General features: G+C 41.9%; 1 protein-coding gene across 1 annotated transcript in view; it reads left to right on the top strand.

Moving 5' to 3' along the window:
- Positions 1–6,290: 6,290 nt before the first annotated feature.
- FNDC7 (fibronectin type III domain containing 7) overlaps positions 6,291–16,419 on the top strand; it is a 31,212-nt gene continuing 21,083 nt past the window's right edge. The window contains exons 1-5 of the mRNA XM_076010967.1: positions 6,291–6,383; positions 6,895–6,913; positions 11,805–12,059; positions 13,159–13,419; positions 15,444–15,701. Of these exons, the coding sequence (XP_075867082.1) occupies positions 6,321–6,383; positions 6,895–6,913; positions 11,805–12,059; positions 13,159–13,419; positions 15,444–15,701 (856 nt within the window). The 5' untranslated portion in view covers positions 6,291–6,320. The remainder of the gene's footprint in view (positions 6,384–6,894; positions 6,914–11,804; positions 12,060–13,158; positions 13,420–15,443; positions 15,702–16,419) is intronic.

The following is a 16,419-nucleotide window of genomic DNA, read 5'->3' on the forward strand; positions in this document are numbered from 1 at the left end:
TTCTTTCTATTTTTTTAGTAGAGACAGGGTCTCGCTCTTGCTCAGGCTGGTCTCAAACTCCTGAGCTCAAATGATCTGCCCGCCTCAGCCTCTTAGAGTGCTAGGATTACAGGCGTGAGCCACTGCTCCTGGCCAAAAAAAATTTTTTATATGATTCTTTTTCCTTGGTATAAATGATCTGCCTACAGACGGAAGGGGAATTTAGAGGTGTGATGGAAGATTAGATTATGAATTAGGGCCACTAAAAATCTTATAGTGTTTTTTTTTTTCCTGGACAATCAATCCTACTCCATATTCCTTCTATAACCCAAAAAAGAACTCTTTTTTTATACCCCCAACAATGGCTCTCTCAAATCTTAACTAGTGTCTTAAGCCCCTGCTCCACCTCCATATTCATTCTCACTTCACATACAAAGACTATCATGTGAAAAGTCCTTCAACTTGCTGCCAGGCACATCTATCCTGTTTTCCTTCTTCTCTCTCTTTTTATCAGAGTGCCATGGCATCAGCCTAGCTCACAGCAACCTCAAACTCCTGGGCTCAAGCGATCCTCCTGCCTCAGCCTTCCTAGTAGCTGAGACTACAGGCGTGTTCCACCATGCCCTGCTAATTTTTTCTATGTATTTTTAGTTGTCCAATTAATTTGTTTCTATTTTTAGCAGAGATGGGGTCTCCCTTTTGCTCAGGCTGGTTTCGAACTCCTGACCTCGAGCAATCTGCCCACCTCGGCCTCCCAGAGTGCTAGGATTACAGGCGTGAGCCACCGCGCCCGGCTGAGCCCAGGAGTTTGAGGTTGCTGTGGGATAGGCTGATGCCACGGCACTCACTCTAGCCTGGGCAACAAAGCAAGACTCTGTTTCAAAAAAAAAAAATTGACATTAGCTAGAAATAACTGCTATTAGAATAATTATCTATCCGAACTTATTACTTTAAAATTGTTGTACTTCCAGACCGTTGTTTCTCTCCCTTCCCTGAACCTCCCTAGCTCCTATAAATCTCATGTTATCAGATTATACTATCTACTATTCCTTGGGTGTTCATATCATCCACAGACCTCAAAAGATACTCCCTTAGTGTTTTAATACTTATAGAGTTTAACAGATAGAGTTTAATAGCCCTTTCCTCTCTGGTCCTGCCCGAATCCTTAATGATTCCAGTATCTATTGGACAATCTTTCCAATACTCTGGCCTCTCAATTTCTTGACCTCCTGACCTCCAGTGATATTTTTTCCTTCCACCTGACCTTAGCTGCCGATTCCCATGGATAATCATGGAACTGGTCATCATCAATAACTAAAACTTAACCCACAGTTTCCATTTATTTATTTATTTATTTATTTATTTATTTATTTATTTATTTAAGACAGAGTCTGTCTTTGTTGCCCAGGCTAGAGTGAGTGCCGTGGCATCAGCCTAGCTCACAGCAACCTCAAACTCCTAGGCTCAAGCAATCCTGCTGCCTCAGCCTCCCGAGTAGCTGGGACTACAGGCATGCGCCACCATGCCCGGCTAAGTTTTTCTATATATATTAGTTGGCCAATTAATTTCTTTCTATTTATAGTAGAGATGGAGTCTTGCTCTTGCTCAGGCTGGTTTCAAATTCCTGACATTGAGCAATCCGTCAACCTCGGCCTCCCAGAGTGTTAGGATTACAAGGCGTGAGCCACCACGCGCCCGGCCTACAGTTTCCATTTTAAACATCCCATTCTCTAATCACCAACTCTTATATGTCCTGCTTACTTCCTCTAATATCCTTTCCAACAGTTTTTTAACTCCCCTGGCTCCTGAAATCTATTGCCTCTGCTGACTTTTCACGCTTGTTTGCAGCCCTCTCAGCCGCCACTGCAATGAGACGTTGCAAGCCTCACTTCCTGGCTTACCTAGCTTAGTTTCCACTGTCCAATCTTATAAATCACTTCGTTGTAAACACCCTCAGCTTTCTTGCTGTAGTCTCTATCACACTTGTCTAGTAATACCCTAATCCATGATAAATACCACTCTCAGCCTGCTCTGTGCCTGTGCACAAGTGACCCAATGTGACTGGAGAAAATACACAATCATGTGACCTGGCTTCTCTTTAAGTTCATGACTGTTAACCTCCATAAGTGATCTGTTGAAGTTTCAGCAAAGGTACCATTTGGAGAGAATACAATGTGAATACCGGGTTCCATCCTTCAGGACACAGTGATACGTTTCATCAATGAACAATGTGCTATATCCCAAACAGGTAAAATACTGAGTGGGTGCAGGAAGGGTCCTGTCTCCTATCACGCCCCATGACCCACTTGCAGGGTCTGTGCTTCCCCCCTGTGGAACTCTGGGCTCATGTGAACCGGAGAGTGAGAGCTTCCTTAATTTTTGCACCCTAGAAGCCTCTCTTGCCTTTCATCAGCCCTGATGGATGCAGAGGTGCACCATCCAGATCTCCCCTCCAGTGTTGTCCTGAATTCAGGCAAGAAGCACTGACATTCCTTTGTCCACCAGTCATTGGGTGCCCCAGCGAGGGGCTGTGACTTTGAGCAAGGCAGCTCTTGTCACCCAAGGGCAAGTCAGAGAGACTCAGAGCCCTCAGCCACTCCCACTCCCTACATGTAAGGAGTGAGTGCCCACACTGCTGTTGTAATCAAGCCTTCCCCCTCCATGGGGCCTTTGTACTTTCTCTTCCTTCTCCCTGGATGCTCTTTTCCTAGATTTCCAAAAGACCCACTCCCTCACTTCCCTTAGCCAGGGGTGGGAAACCTGCTGCCTCTAGATCCCCAAGTGCAGCCCCTTGACTGAATCTAAATACCTTTATTAGAAGGATTTGTTCTGTAATATTTGGATTCGGTCAAAAGGGTGGACTAAGGCTTAGGCCTATGCTCAAGTACCGGCTTGCTGGAGAAGTCTCCCTTGACTGCTATATATAAACTAGAACTCTATCTTTCAATATTCTCTCCTGTTACTCTGCTGTATTTTTCTTCATAACATTTAGCAACACCTTACATATTGTATTTTACTACCTTAGCTGTGTATTGTGGCCTTCCTCTACCAGAGTTTATGCTCAATGAGTGCAGGGTTCTGGTTTGTTTTTGTTTGTATCCCCAGTGCCCAGAATAGTTACTAGTATGCAGTAGGTACTCAATATATATTTTTTGAACGCACAAACTAAAATACCTTGAATTCTTAGTAGTCAGCTCACAGAAGGCAGAATGGCTTAGTGGAAGGAGCTTAGGGTTTTGGAGTTAGACTGATTTTTTTTAACAGCTTTATTTAAGCATAACTGACATATAATAAATTGCACGTATTTAAGGCATAAACTCAATACATTTTGACATATATATACACTCATGAAACCATCACCACAATTCAGGTAAGGAATATATCCTTCATCCCCAAGAGTTTCCTCTTGCACTTTTGTAATTCCTCCTTCTCACCCTTTCCCATCCCCAAGCAAGCACTAATTTGCTTTCTATTTTTAGAGTAGTTTGCATTTTCTAGAAATTTATATAATTGGACCAAACCATCTGTATTCTGTTTTTTTGGTCTGACTTTTTGGAGGTTCATCCATGTTGTTATGTGTATAATAGTTTATTTTTTTTCCGGGAACTATTTCATTTCTTTATCACTTACCTTGGTTGATGGACATTGATTTGATTATTAAAAATAATGGTACAGTGAATATTTTTATGGAAATGGGCTTTCATTTCTGTTGGGTAAATACCCAGGAGTGAGGTTATTAGGTTATACAATAGATATGTGTTTAACTTTTTAAGAAACAGCCAAATTATTTTCAAAGTGGTTTTACCATTTTGCATTCCTATCAGGTATGAGATTTCTGGTTGCTCCACATCCTTGTCCACACTTGGTATAGTCAGTCTTTCTAATTTTAGATATCTAATATGTATATAGTGGTAACTTATTGTGGTTTTAATTTGCATTCTCATAATGATTACTGATGTTGAAGATATTTTCCATGTGTATGTCTTCTTTTGTAAAGTGTTTATTCATATCTTTTGCTCATTTTTTATTGAGTTGTTTTCTTTTCTTTTCATGTTTTTTTTTTTTTTTTTTTTTGAGACAGAGTCTCACTTTGTTGCCTGGGTTAGAGTGCTGTGGTGTTAGCCTAGCTCACAGCAACCTCAAATTCCTGGACTTAAGTGATCCTCCTGCCTCAGCCTCCCTAGTAGCTGGGATTATAGGCATGCACCACCATGCCCCGCTAATTTTTTCTATATATTTTTAGTTGTCCAGCTAATTTTTTTCTATTTTTAGTAGAGATGGGGTCTCACTTTTGCTCAGGCTGGTCTAGAACTCCGGAGGTTAAGGGATCCACCCACCACGGCCTCCCAGAGTCCTAGGATTACAGTTGTGAGCCACCTTACCCAGCCTCAATCTTTTAAATGAATTATTCTTTCAGCGTTGTATTTGAAAAATTTTTGTTTAACTCAAGGTCACAAAGATTTTCTTCTACTATTTTTTCTATATCTTTTCTAGTTTCAGATGTTACATTTAAGTCTATTATTTGTTTTGAGATAATTTTTTATTTTTTATCGTTATTTATTTATGTTTTTAGAGACAGGGTCTTGCTCTGTCACCTAGGTTATAGTGCAATGATGCAATCGTAGCTCACTGTAACCTCAAACTCCTAGGCTCAAGTGATCCTCCCATCTCAGCATCCCAAAGCACTGGGATTATAGGTGTGAGCCACCATGCCTGGCCTTGAGATAATTTTTTAATATGGTATGAGGTATGGATCAAAGTTTATGGCTTTTGCATATAGTTACCCAATTGTTCCAGCACCACCTGTTGAAAAAGTCTATCCTGTCACCTTTGGATTGCCTTTGCACCTTTGTTGAAAGGCAATTGTCTATATATGTGTGGGTCTATTTTTGGACTTTCTGTTCCACTGATCTATTTGTCTGTCTTGATGCCAATACTACCCTGTCTTAATAACTGCAGCTTTATAATTAATCTTGAAGTCAGGTATAGTAAATCCAGTCTCTTTTACTCTCTTGGTTGGAAGCAGAGGTCAGGCTGATGAATTTTAACTCCAGCTCAACGGTTTAATACTTGTGTGATTTTAGACAAGTCAGTTAAGTATGTTTGTTACTTGTTTATGTACTTGTTTATTGTTAGGATTATATATTATCATGCTTAGATTAAATACTAATTTTTAATTTTAATTTTAATTTTTTTAGAGATGGGATCTGGTTATGTTGCCCAGGCTAGAGGGCAGTGGCTAGTCTTAAGCACCGTTGTTGCACAATACAGCCTCGAACTCCTGGGCTCAAGTGATCCTCCTGCCTCAGTCTCCCAAGTAACCGAGCTAAATACTAATTATTATTAAGAGCCTGACTTGGAAAATACCTCTGGAAATAAAAGGTGTTGGATCTGTAGGGTGATACTGGGGACGGATTAACTTAATGTGCTTGCCAGGGACCTCTCACTATCTTTCTCAGAGCAGGGACAGGCTTTTTTTTTTTTTTGAGACAGAGTCTCACTCTGTTGCCTGGGCTAAAGTGCTGTGACGTCAGCCTAGGTCACAGCAACCTCAAACTCCTGGGCTCAAGTGATCCTTCTGCCTCAGCCTCCCAAGTAGCTGGGACTATAGGCATGGGCCACCATGCCTGGCTTACTTTTTCTCTATATATTTTTAGTTGGCCAATTAATTTCTTTCTATTTTTAGTGGAGACGGGGTCTCGCTCTTGTTCAGGCTGGCTTCAAACTGCTGACCTTGAGCGATCCTCCTGCCTCGGCCTCCCAGAGTGCTAGGATTACAGGCGTGAGCCACCGCGTTGGCCAGGGACAGGCTTTTGCTCTTTCATCGAACACATCAAAGCTTTATGGCAAATTGCTCTTGATAGCCGGACTGATCACTTTGAACTGAAACAACAACAATCGGAACAACAACAAATAAAGCTGAAAAACAAAAAATAAAATTGGTCAGTATCCCCAAGTTTAAAATGATCGTTCTACCATATCAATACTTTCCTATACAGCTTTGTAAAATTTTTATTTAGAAAAAAAAAAGTTTCTAAAAGAAAAGGAAAAGCATTCTATATTCTACTTTAAAACCAAGGTTACAGTAGCTTTTTGGCCCGTTTGGCGTGGCTTTCTCTCTCTTCTTTTATTCAGTCTTTGCGGTACCTGTCCCTGCTAGTCTCCAGGTGCCCCTGATTGCAGGTCAGCTCCACACTGAAGGGGAGGAGCTATTTCCTAGGGTCTCTTCCCAGCAACACGGCCTCACATCCCAGCTGCCAACAGCGCTGCCCTTCCGGGGAGCAAAGAGGACCCTGATCACTTTGTTTTGTGCCATGTGAGTGAGTGCTGTGTCCAACAGGATGGCTGGTGGCGTGGAGAAATGTTTGACTTTGATAGGATTCAGTGTTATCTGTCTTAAAATGGTGAGTTCACCTTTCCAACTACCCGAAACTATTTAGGGAAAAAAAGAGACATTCATCGTCTTTTTCTTTTTCTTTTTTTGATGGGCTTGGAAGTGGGGGCGATAAAAGTCAAAATACTTTTGGATTGCACCAAGATTGTATATGTTTGCATGTTTGAAATTTAAAATGATATGCTAAAGAAAGAAAACAAGATTATCATTATATTTTAGGAACAAAGATTTCTGAAGTCTGTCAGCAGCTACTGACTTAGTTCAATAGGCAGATTCAAGAGGAAAAATGAAATAGTAATGTGATCTGCCTCCATCCTCTAAATTCTATTTTAGGGTTCTTTGTGATAGATTTGAGTGTTGGGAAATTATTTGTGCAGATAAATACTTGTATGGATTGAAAGAGTACTCACTTTAGGTATAAAAATGTTGTGATTAATTTACTACTGCTCTGAGTTGTATTTTACTTTTCCCCAAGTAGTGTTTTTCTTTATGGTTCTAATTTTCTAAACTTTTCTTTTCAGGTTGCTTCAGCAAAAACAGGTAAACTTTTCTAACATGCAAGTTTTTCCTCCCCATATTTGATTTTAATTTTCATTGTTAATTCACGGGCTGCCCTGAAATATAAAGGCTATACCAGGAAAAAACTTCATCATTTTCTGAGTACTCACACTGGATGCTAACCGTTGTATCAGGTGCAGGGGAGATGATAACTGGTAAGACAAGTCAATATATCAAACTCAAAAGACAAGTCTTTGTATTTTTATTAAGTACTGTAACATATAGAGTCATGTAGCCATGCATTTTCTCATACACAGTTGGCCATGAGTAAAATATTACAATGATCATCTTTCTAGCCAAAGAAATAACATCTTAATGAAGGGTCTAATTTATATAACTTTTCTTGGATGTCTGGGGAATTAGACAAGAAAACTGGAAATGTTGTATTTGATTAAATTGTGAAGATTCCATACTTTAATCAAAAAAGGACTTTACACTTCCAATATTGCATATTTAAAATATGGATGATGGTAAATCACAGCTGAAAAGGGGTTTTCTTTTAGAAAGATTTGATCACCATTTTTCTTAAATAAATGACTGAAAGCAAAAATAATTTCTTTAGAGGCCTCTCATAGTTCATTTATTCTCTTATAGAAATGTAAGTCCCTAGATAGAAATTTATGTTTAATAGGATTTAGATTGTCTGTAGGAATCATATAATATCAACTATATCACCAATAAACTCTCATAGTGATTCAACATAAATTGTAATATTTTTAATTTATTATTTCGTCTACACCAAAGAAAAGGAAATAGAATTAAGACAATTTTAGAATTTGATATATAGACATGGCAAAGCCATAAAATTTCATAAAATCCATGCATATATATTTTTTATTTATTTTTTTTTGAGATAGAGTCTCGCTTTGTTGCCCAGGCTAGAGTTCTGTGGCGTCAGCCTAGCTCACAGCAACCTCAAACTCCTGGGCTCAAGCGATCCTTTTGCCTCAAGCCTCCCGAGTAGCTGGGACAGGCATGTGCCACCATGCCCGGCTAATTTATATACATACATATATATATATATATATATATAATTTTTTTTTAGTTGTTCTGCTCATTTCTTTCTATTTTTAGTATAGACAGGGGTTTCACTCTTGCTCAGGCTGGTCTCGAACTCCTGACTTCAAGCAATTCTTCCGCCTCAGCCTCCCAGAGTGCTAGGATTACAGGCATGAGCCACCGCACCCAGCCTCACTTATTGTATTCTTAAGAGACCTTCAGGATTGGCCAGGAAGCTCTGGGAAGGACTGCTTGGCCATATACAAAGCGGCTTTTTTAATAAGTAGCCTTTGGGTGGACAAAAATCTAGTTCTATTGTCTCCTACAAGGTCCCAGCTCACCCAGGGAACACTAAGTCCTCAGAAAAGGCCCTGTTTGAGTCCCCAGAGCATTGACACTCTTCAAGAGAAAGAGTAGGTCAGGCTGCGATGCTGAGGATGCTGTTCATTGAGTTGTCCTGGCTTTTCAGTAGATGGGATGTATTTCATTTATACTGTATAGGAAGTTTTATTTGAGGGTGTGTGCATTTTGATTGTCTTTGGGTTCTGGCATTGCTGTTTTTCTGTGTTGGCCACTGGAGCCTCATGGGCTAATTAGGTCTGAGTTGGTAGAAAGCACAGGTGCTGGGAATCAAAGGGTTTCATTTTGACTGATCAGAGTGGTTAGCTATATACATCCAGGGAATAATCATTTGTTTCTCTTTCGTCAATTCAGTAAGTGGGCTAAACAGAGAAGTAAGAAAGAGTAGGGAACTGCTGCTACTTTATGGAGCCTTATACCCACGCTTTTCATCTCTTAAAGGGGAACATAGTACAGAGGTGTCCATCTTCTTTCATGGCTGGTGCTGGTCAGAGCCTGCCCTAGAACCTAGGGTAGGGCAGGTGATCTGGTTCTCCAGCCTCTGCCTGCCTCACACTCCCCAGAATCTCATTGTCACTGGCACCCATCCACGGCAGAGCCATATGGCCTGGCTTTTCCAAACCCATCAAAAGTTACTTGTCACACACACACACACACACACACACACACACACACACACACACACACACACTCGCACTTTCAAAATGCCCTTACAGGCCAGGTGTGGTGGCTGATGCCTGTAATCCTAGCACTCTAGGAGGCCAAGGCAGGTGGATCGTTAGAGTTCAAGACCAGCCTGAGCAAGAGTGAGACCTTGTCTCTACTAAAAATTAGAAAGAAATTAGCTGGACAACTAAAAATATATAGAAAAAATTAGCCGGGCATGGTGGCGCATGCCTGTAGTCCCAGCCACTCAGGAGGCTGAGGCAGGAGGATGGCTTGAGCCCAGGAGTTTGAGGTTGCTGTGAGCTAGGCTGATGCCACGGCACTCTAGCCTGAGCAACAGAGTGAGACTCTGTCTCAAAAAAAATGCCCTACATGCCCTATTTCACTTAATCTTTACAACAATCTTAAAATGTGGGTATTTTATATTTTAATGTAAATCCTATTATGTAGATATTATTACTATTCCACATTTCTCAAGGGAAAAAACTGAGACTAGAAGAAATTACATGATTTGCACGTGTTCACACCCAAAAGTAAAAGGCAGATTGTACTTATTCATATGTGGGAGGTAAATATTAAAATAATGGATCTCATGGAGACAGAGAGTAGAACGATGGTTATCAGAGGCTGGGAAGGGTAGCAGGAAGGAGGATAAAGTGAGGATGGTTAATGGGTGCAAAAGTATAGTTAGATAGAATGAACAATATTTGATAGCACAACAAAGTGACTACAGCCAACAATAAATTGTGGTGTACTTTAACTAAAAGAGTAGAATTGGAATGTTCCTAACACAAAGAAATGATAAATGTTTTGAGCTGATGGACACCCCAATTACCCTGATTTGATTATTACACATTGTATGCCTATATCGAAACCTCCCAATATTCTGTAAATATATACAACTATTATGTTCCCATAATAATTAGGGGGGGGAAAGCAAATGGCAGAGCAGGGCTCACACCCAGAGTTCCTGAACCCAAATCCTTAGTTCTTCTGCTACCATACAACCCCGAGTTTCCTTCTGCTGATCCTGGCTTCCGGCATACTCCTTACAGGCCAATGTGCCTCTCCTCACTCAGTTCAATGAGGCAAGTTTTGTGGAGCCCTCAGGCCCCGTGACAGGCCCGTGGGGAGATAGTCTGTATCATGCTAGCCATTTATATGACTTTCAGACCCCTCCATGAATGCACTTTTAGGCCTTCTATGTCTATGGTTGGTTTGGTTGTCATTTTCCCAGGAAGTTGGTCCATTCCAATAAGCAGGACTGGCTAACATAAGAGATAAGACTTACTGTGGGGACAGAAGAAACAGAAGGAGTTGAGAGACACCAGATAATTAGAGGAAAGAAGGCATATAGCGTACGACAAGTCACTGGGGGAGCAGAAGAATGATGTGTGTGTGTGCACACGGGCTGAAAGGGGGAGCCCCTGCTGGGGCTTTCTATTCTGCAGCAGGGAGAGGGGACATGGGCCCTTCCTGCAGAGTCAGCTTCCACTGGCAAATGGCTGAGATGAGCAGGCCTGCAACTTTCCCCCAGAAAGTACAACTGTCATAATTTTCTTTTGATGGCAAAAGAGACATTCCTGGGTGATGTTCAAGGAATGTCTGGCCAGTGCACAGTGGAGACTTTGTTCAATTTTGCAGCATGGTTATTTCTGAGATGCTGCCAAAGCCAACTCTCTGGGCTATTGGTAGAGAAAGAGAAGGTTGTCTGTGTGTGCACACGGGGATTTGGCTGCGGGGGAGGGGAGCTGACGCTGGCAAATCACACGTCTGTATTGACTCTTTCTCCCTCTTTGCCCTATAGTTTTGTTTGTTTTGCCCTTTAGCTTTGAATTTGGCATTTAGCGATTTAACTCAGCAAATGGAGTACAGCTTCAAACTTAAAACCCAGCTATTTTTATTTGACCTTTTCTATCACTTGGATCTCCTACATCCAGGACATTTTTGTGTCTGTGGAGTTTTGTAAAGCGGTAAATCTCATTACCGTGCAGTGTCTCCTACGCCATACCCCAAGTGTAGGGGTGCCTTGTGCAAGCTCATGACATAAACATTCACATCCCCCTGGTAAACCAGGGCCAAGCCTGAGTGAGGCGGTCCACAGCATCACATTCTTATGCTGAGGCAGGTGTTTTGATAGAGAGAGAGAGAGAGAGAGAGAGAGAGAGAGAGAGAGAGAGAGAGAGAGAGAGAGAAAATAAAGTTTTTTTTTATTTCATATATAAGAATCTGAAAATTGTTCCACTCTCATAATATGAAAAAAAGTGCTATGGAGTAATTATAAAAAAGAACTCAATTCTCCCCCCTTCCTCCATTTAAATGCCGTTTGGGAAATGTGCAAAGTGCCTGAGAGAGTGACCACAGCCACTGGGCAGGGGTCGGGAGTGGAGGTGGGGCCAGCTGGAAGGCAGTGCAGCACATTTGTGGGACAAAGAGGGGACATCAATGCCAAAGCAGCCTGGGAAATTCACAGAATGCCAAACTAGAGTGGAAGCCCCTGGAATAAAGCCCCTCAGTTATTCTCTGTCTCCTCTAGGAGTTCTTTCCCACATTCTCTTCCCATTCTTAGTAAGCTCTTATTTGTACAAAAAGTGCAAATGATCTCATAGGCAACCAGGAAAAACCTCTCTGAAATCCCATTTCTGAATGAGAGGTTTGAGTTTTCCAGATCTCTTCTGGAGAGTAGCTTTGCCTTTCCTTTTCTCTGTTTTTCCTTGATCTTGAAAATAAGGGCAAAGCTTATGTCTGAGGGATGGCACGAGGATGACTTAGTTTGAAGAGTAAGATGACAAAAGAAGTAATCCTTGTAGGTATCCTGGCTAATGGACAACTTCAAAATCTCTTTCAGCTCCTGAAATACCCACTATTGATCAGGCATATTCAAAAATCAGTAACAGCATCACTGTAGAATGGGCTACAGTGCCAGGTGCCACCAGTTACCTCCTCACAGCCAAAGACGGGGACACGGTCATTGAAACTATGGTGGCCAATTCCCCAGGAACTGTGACAGGCCTGAAGGCTGCGACCTTGTACCAAATCACCATCAGATCCATCGGTGCTGCTGGGAGAAGCCAGGCATCACCTCCAACACAGGCAAAGACAGGTAGCTGGATGCTCATTCTCTGTTGAGTGTTTGCTTGTGACCTGGATCAGTTATACTGCATAATGCCATTTGGTGTCACGTGAATGCCTACAATTCAGGGCCCAGAACTGAAAGCCACCAAATGATGCTTTTTGGGAACTCAGATATCTGTGGAAGAGGTGGCATTTAAATGCCAGTTACTTTGCTTTGGAAAACAAAGACCATTTCTGGGCGTCTTTAAAATCACCCCTGCTTTTAAATCTCTGAAACAGGGATTTCTTTTTTTTTTTTTTTTTGAGACAGAGTCTCACTCTGTTGCCCAGGCTAGAGTGAGTGCCATGGCGTCCGTCAGCCTAGCTCACAGCAACCTCAATTTCCTGGGCTCAAGTGATCCTTCTGCCTCAGCCTCCCGAGTAGCTAGGACTACAGGCATGCGCCACCATGCCTGGCTAATTTTTTCTATATACATTAGTTGGCCAGTTAATTTATTTCTATTTATAATAGAGACGAGATCTCACTCTTGCTCAGGCTGGGTTCAAACTACTGACCTCGAGCAATCCGCCCGCCTCAGCCTCCCAGAGTACTAGGATTACAGGCGTGAGCCACCGTGCCTGGCCTGGCCCGGGATTTCCTTTTTTAAACCATGCCAAATGGACACATAGAAGGCATTTTGCTGCACCTTGATTGTATGGCATATATGTTAAAAAATAAAAACATTTGGAGTTTGTCATAAGCATTATGTGAATTGATTTGATAAAGTTGTACCTAGCAAGGCATATTCTAAAAAGCTATTTATACATTAAAATAGTATAATTCATCATTTTCCCCATTGGTTTATATTATGATTACAAGGATATATTATCTAATTTCTGACCAAATTCCACTTGAAAGTAGTGCCTAATATTTAGACTTTCTCTGTTTCCCATTCCTCTGCCAAGTCATTTATGATTAATACACTCTTAAATAGCAATTATTTAATGGAACTCTGTTGTGAATTCTTTTATAAAGCAAATAATTATTTTACAATATGTGTAATCAACCTCAATTTACTTATTCCTAAATGTGAATTATCCTCTATTGGACTTTTGTAATGTAGATACATATGCTTTTGTCTTTTTAGTGTTGGCTGCACCAATTCTAGAAGTCAGCTCTCCAAGTTCAGACTCTATTCTTGTGCAGTGGGAAGCTGTATACATGGCAATTGGATTCTCTGTGTCCATTATGCGAGCCAATGGCTTGGGCAGAATATGGAAAGAGAATACTACAAACACCTCCTTGACATTCACCAGTTTAGAAGCCGGGACTCTCTACACCATAAAGGCCTATGCGTGGAATGCCAACGGAATCCCTGGGGATGACTCCACCTGCAATCAGAGAACAAGTAAGAACTTCTCAGATCAACCTCAATCTTATTTTTGATTAATGAGCAGGGCTGTGCATTGAAGCCATCAAGAGTAGTATTAAATGATAAGTACAGAGCAGCTGGCAGCAGCTATTTAAATTTATTATGAAGTTATTTATAGCACCTTGACTATTCTTCCTTTGTAGTTTCAATGCTTTCTGCATAAATAAAGAAATGCTGCTCAGAATACACAGAGCATGGCACCTCCCCCTCTGACATCCACCTCAATTTCAGCTTACATATGCAATATCACACAGAAGGAGATTATTCTTTTTTTTTTTTTGAGACAGTGTCTCACTCTGGTGCCCAGCTTAGAGTGCAGTGGTGTCATATAGCTCACTGCAACCTCTAACTCCTTGGCTCAAATGATCCTCCTGCCTCAGTCTCCTGAGCAGCTGGGACTATAGGTGCTCACCAGCATGCCTTGCTAATTTTTTGTAGAGACGGGGTCTTGCTCTTGCTCAGGCTGGTCTCGAACTTCTGGCCTCAAGCAATCCTCCTGCCTTGGCCTCCCAAAGTGCTGAGATTACAGGTGTGAGCCACCCTGCCCGGGTGAGGAGATGATTCTTGTTAGGTTTACCAGTCACCCCTCGTGCCTTCCTGAGTTCAGGCCAACAGTATAAACACAGAGAATTGGGCCAAACAGGAATTCGCTTATTTGGCAGACATTGAGCGTATGTGCACCGACTCTGAGCCGGCATTGTTCCAGAGATACAGCAGCAAACAAAGAAAGGTTCCTGCAGCCATGGTGCTTTATGGTGTGGTAGGAATCAGTGTTTCAGATCTATTTCCAAGTCCTCAACTGAGGCCTGAGGCTAGCGTAGGGCTTCCCATCATCTCTCCTGCAGTCGTGGAGAGAAGCCGGAGCATGTGTATTCTCTCTCCACCCACACCCAGGGACATCCTGCCCAGGGCATCCTGCAGCAGAGCAACTGGAAGTCCAAACCGAGTTAGTGGAGTGAGGGGAGAGAGAGAGACAAGGTGGGCGATGGGGAGGGGTGTGGAGAGACAGAGAGAGCGAGCTGTGTTTTGGTGTTTTTTTTTTTTTCTTTTCTTTTGTACAGTAGCTTATGTTTGAGCAGAGAGATCTGGTTTTTTTTTTTTTTTTTTTTGAGACAGAGTCTCACTCTGTTGCCCAGGCTAGAGTGAGTGCCATGGCGTCCGTTAGCCTAGCTCACAGCAACCTCAAACTCCTGGGCTCAAGCGATCCTCCTGCCTCAGCCTCCCGAGTAGCTGGGACTATAGGCATGCGCCACCATGCCTGGCTAATTTTTTCCATATATATTAGTTGGCCAATTAATTTCTTTCTATTTATAGTAGAGACGAAGTCTTGCTCAGGTTGGTTTTGAACTCCTGACCTTGAGCAATCCACCTGCCTTGGCCTCCCAGAGTGCTAGGATTACAGGCATGAGCCACCATGCCCTGCCGGTTTTTTTTTATTTTTTTAATCCAATCTCAAGATGAGAGAGAGAGAAAGAGAGAGAGAGAGAAAGAGAGAGAGTGCTCTGTTTATCCATCCACTGGTAATGTGACCTAAGTAAACACCAGACTCTTACCAACCAGATTAGCTGTTTCATCCCTTGGGAAAGACCAAGGAAAGGGTGGAAAGAGACCAGAAATATTCTTTCCAATTTCCCTTAAGTTTGAAGGGGAATGGAAGCCCCACTGTTAATAGGACAAGGCAGATAGATATATGAGGAGAAGAGAAGGGTTTGCCTTTTATAATACTTCTCTTTCTTTTCTTTTTCCTTCTCTCTCTCTCTCCCCAAATATTTACTGAGGGCCCACTATATGCTTGGGCATAGGTCAGCTGATAGGAATACAAAAATAAAATAAAGCACAATCCCTACATTCAAAGAACTGGTTGTGTCCAAGTTTTATGCTTTGAACATTTGTAATTATCCAACAATTGGGGCACCCTATCCTCTGTGCTCTGTTAGGCCACATCTTACTTGGGTTTTTGAAGTTACAACAAAAGTCTTAACTGTTTCTCAAAAATGTAGGTCCTGGTGCCCCTGCCAACATTCAAGTCTCTTTTAATAGTGGGGCTCTGAAGGCGTCTTTCTCATGGGTACCAACAGAAGGAGCTTTCAACTATACTGTGATGGCTTTGAGTGACTCTTCAGAGCTGAGCTGTAGTACAACCTTCAGTTCCTGTACCATCTCCTCTCTCCAGTGTGGAACTGAGTACCTGATTTCAGTTTTAGCAAGTAATGATGCTGGATCTAGCAAATCCTCTTCAGCAGTGACCCTGAAAACCGGTATGTAAACGGGAGTGAATGGCTGTAGGCCTGGCAAGTCAAAGTGACTGCCATGAGGGAAACAGACAATCCCCGACAATGTTCCAGAACACTCTGGAAAGAGTGAAAACAAAAGCCTGCTCTAAATGAAAGCATTAAGTTGGACATTCTGATGAGTTTTGAATAATGTTGATAGTGAAACCAGATATTGTGCATTGCAAAAAGCATTTTTTTGAAAATTAGGAGGCCTGGCTCCTATCCCAGATTTTTCATTAATTAACATTTGTATGGTTGTAAAAATTCTAAGATCCATATTGAGTTATAAACAGCTCTAACTGAGCAGTACTACTCACTGCCTCTTCTTTACATTGTGTTTCATGAGCTAGGCTTGGTGGGAGCTATTTTTTAAAACAAAGGTAGGGCCGGGCGTGCTGGCTCACGCCTGTAATCCTAGCACTCTGGGAGGCCAAGACGGGGCGGATTGCTCAAGGTTGGGAGTTCAAAACCAGCCTGAGCAAGACCCCGTCTCTACTAAAAATAGAAAGAAATTAACTGACCAACTAAAAATATATATACAAAAAAAAAAAAAAAATTAGCCGGGCATGGTGGCGCATGCCTGTAGTCCCTGCTACTTGGGAGGCTGAGGCAGTAGGATCGCTTGAGCCCAGGAGTTTGAGGTTGCTGTGAGCTAGGCTGATGCCACTACACTCACTCTAGCCTGAGCAACAAAGTGAGACTC

This window comes from Microcebus murinus, chromosome 2 (assembly GCF_040939455.1).
Source record: "Microcebus murinus isolate Inina chromosome 2, M.murinus_Inina_mat1.0, whole genome shotgun sequence".
Taxonomy (NCBI): Eukaryota; Metazoa; Chordata; class Mammalia; order Primates; family Cheirogaleidae; genus Microcebus; species Microcebus murinus.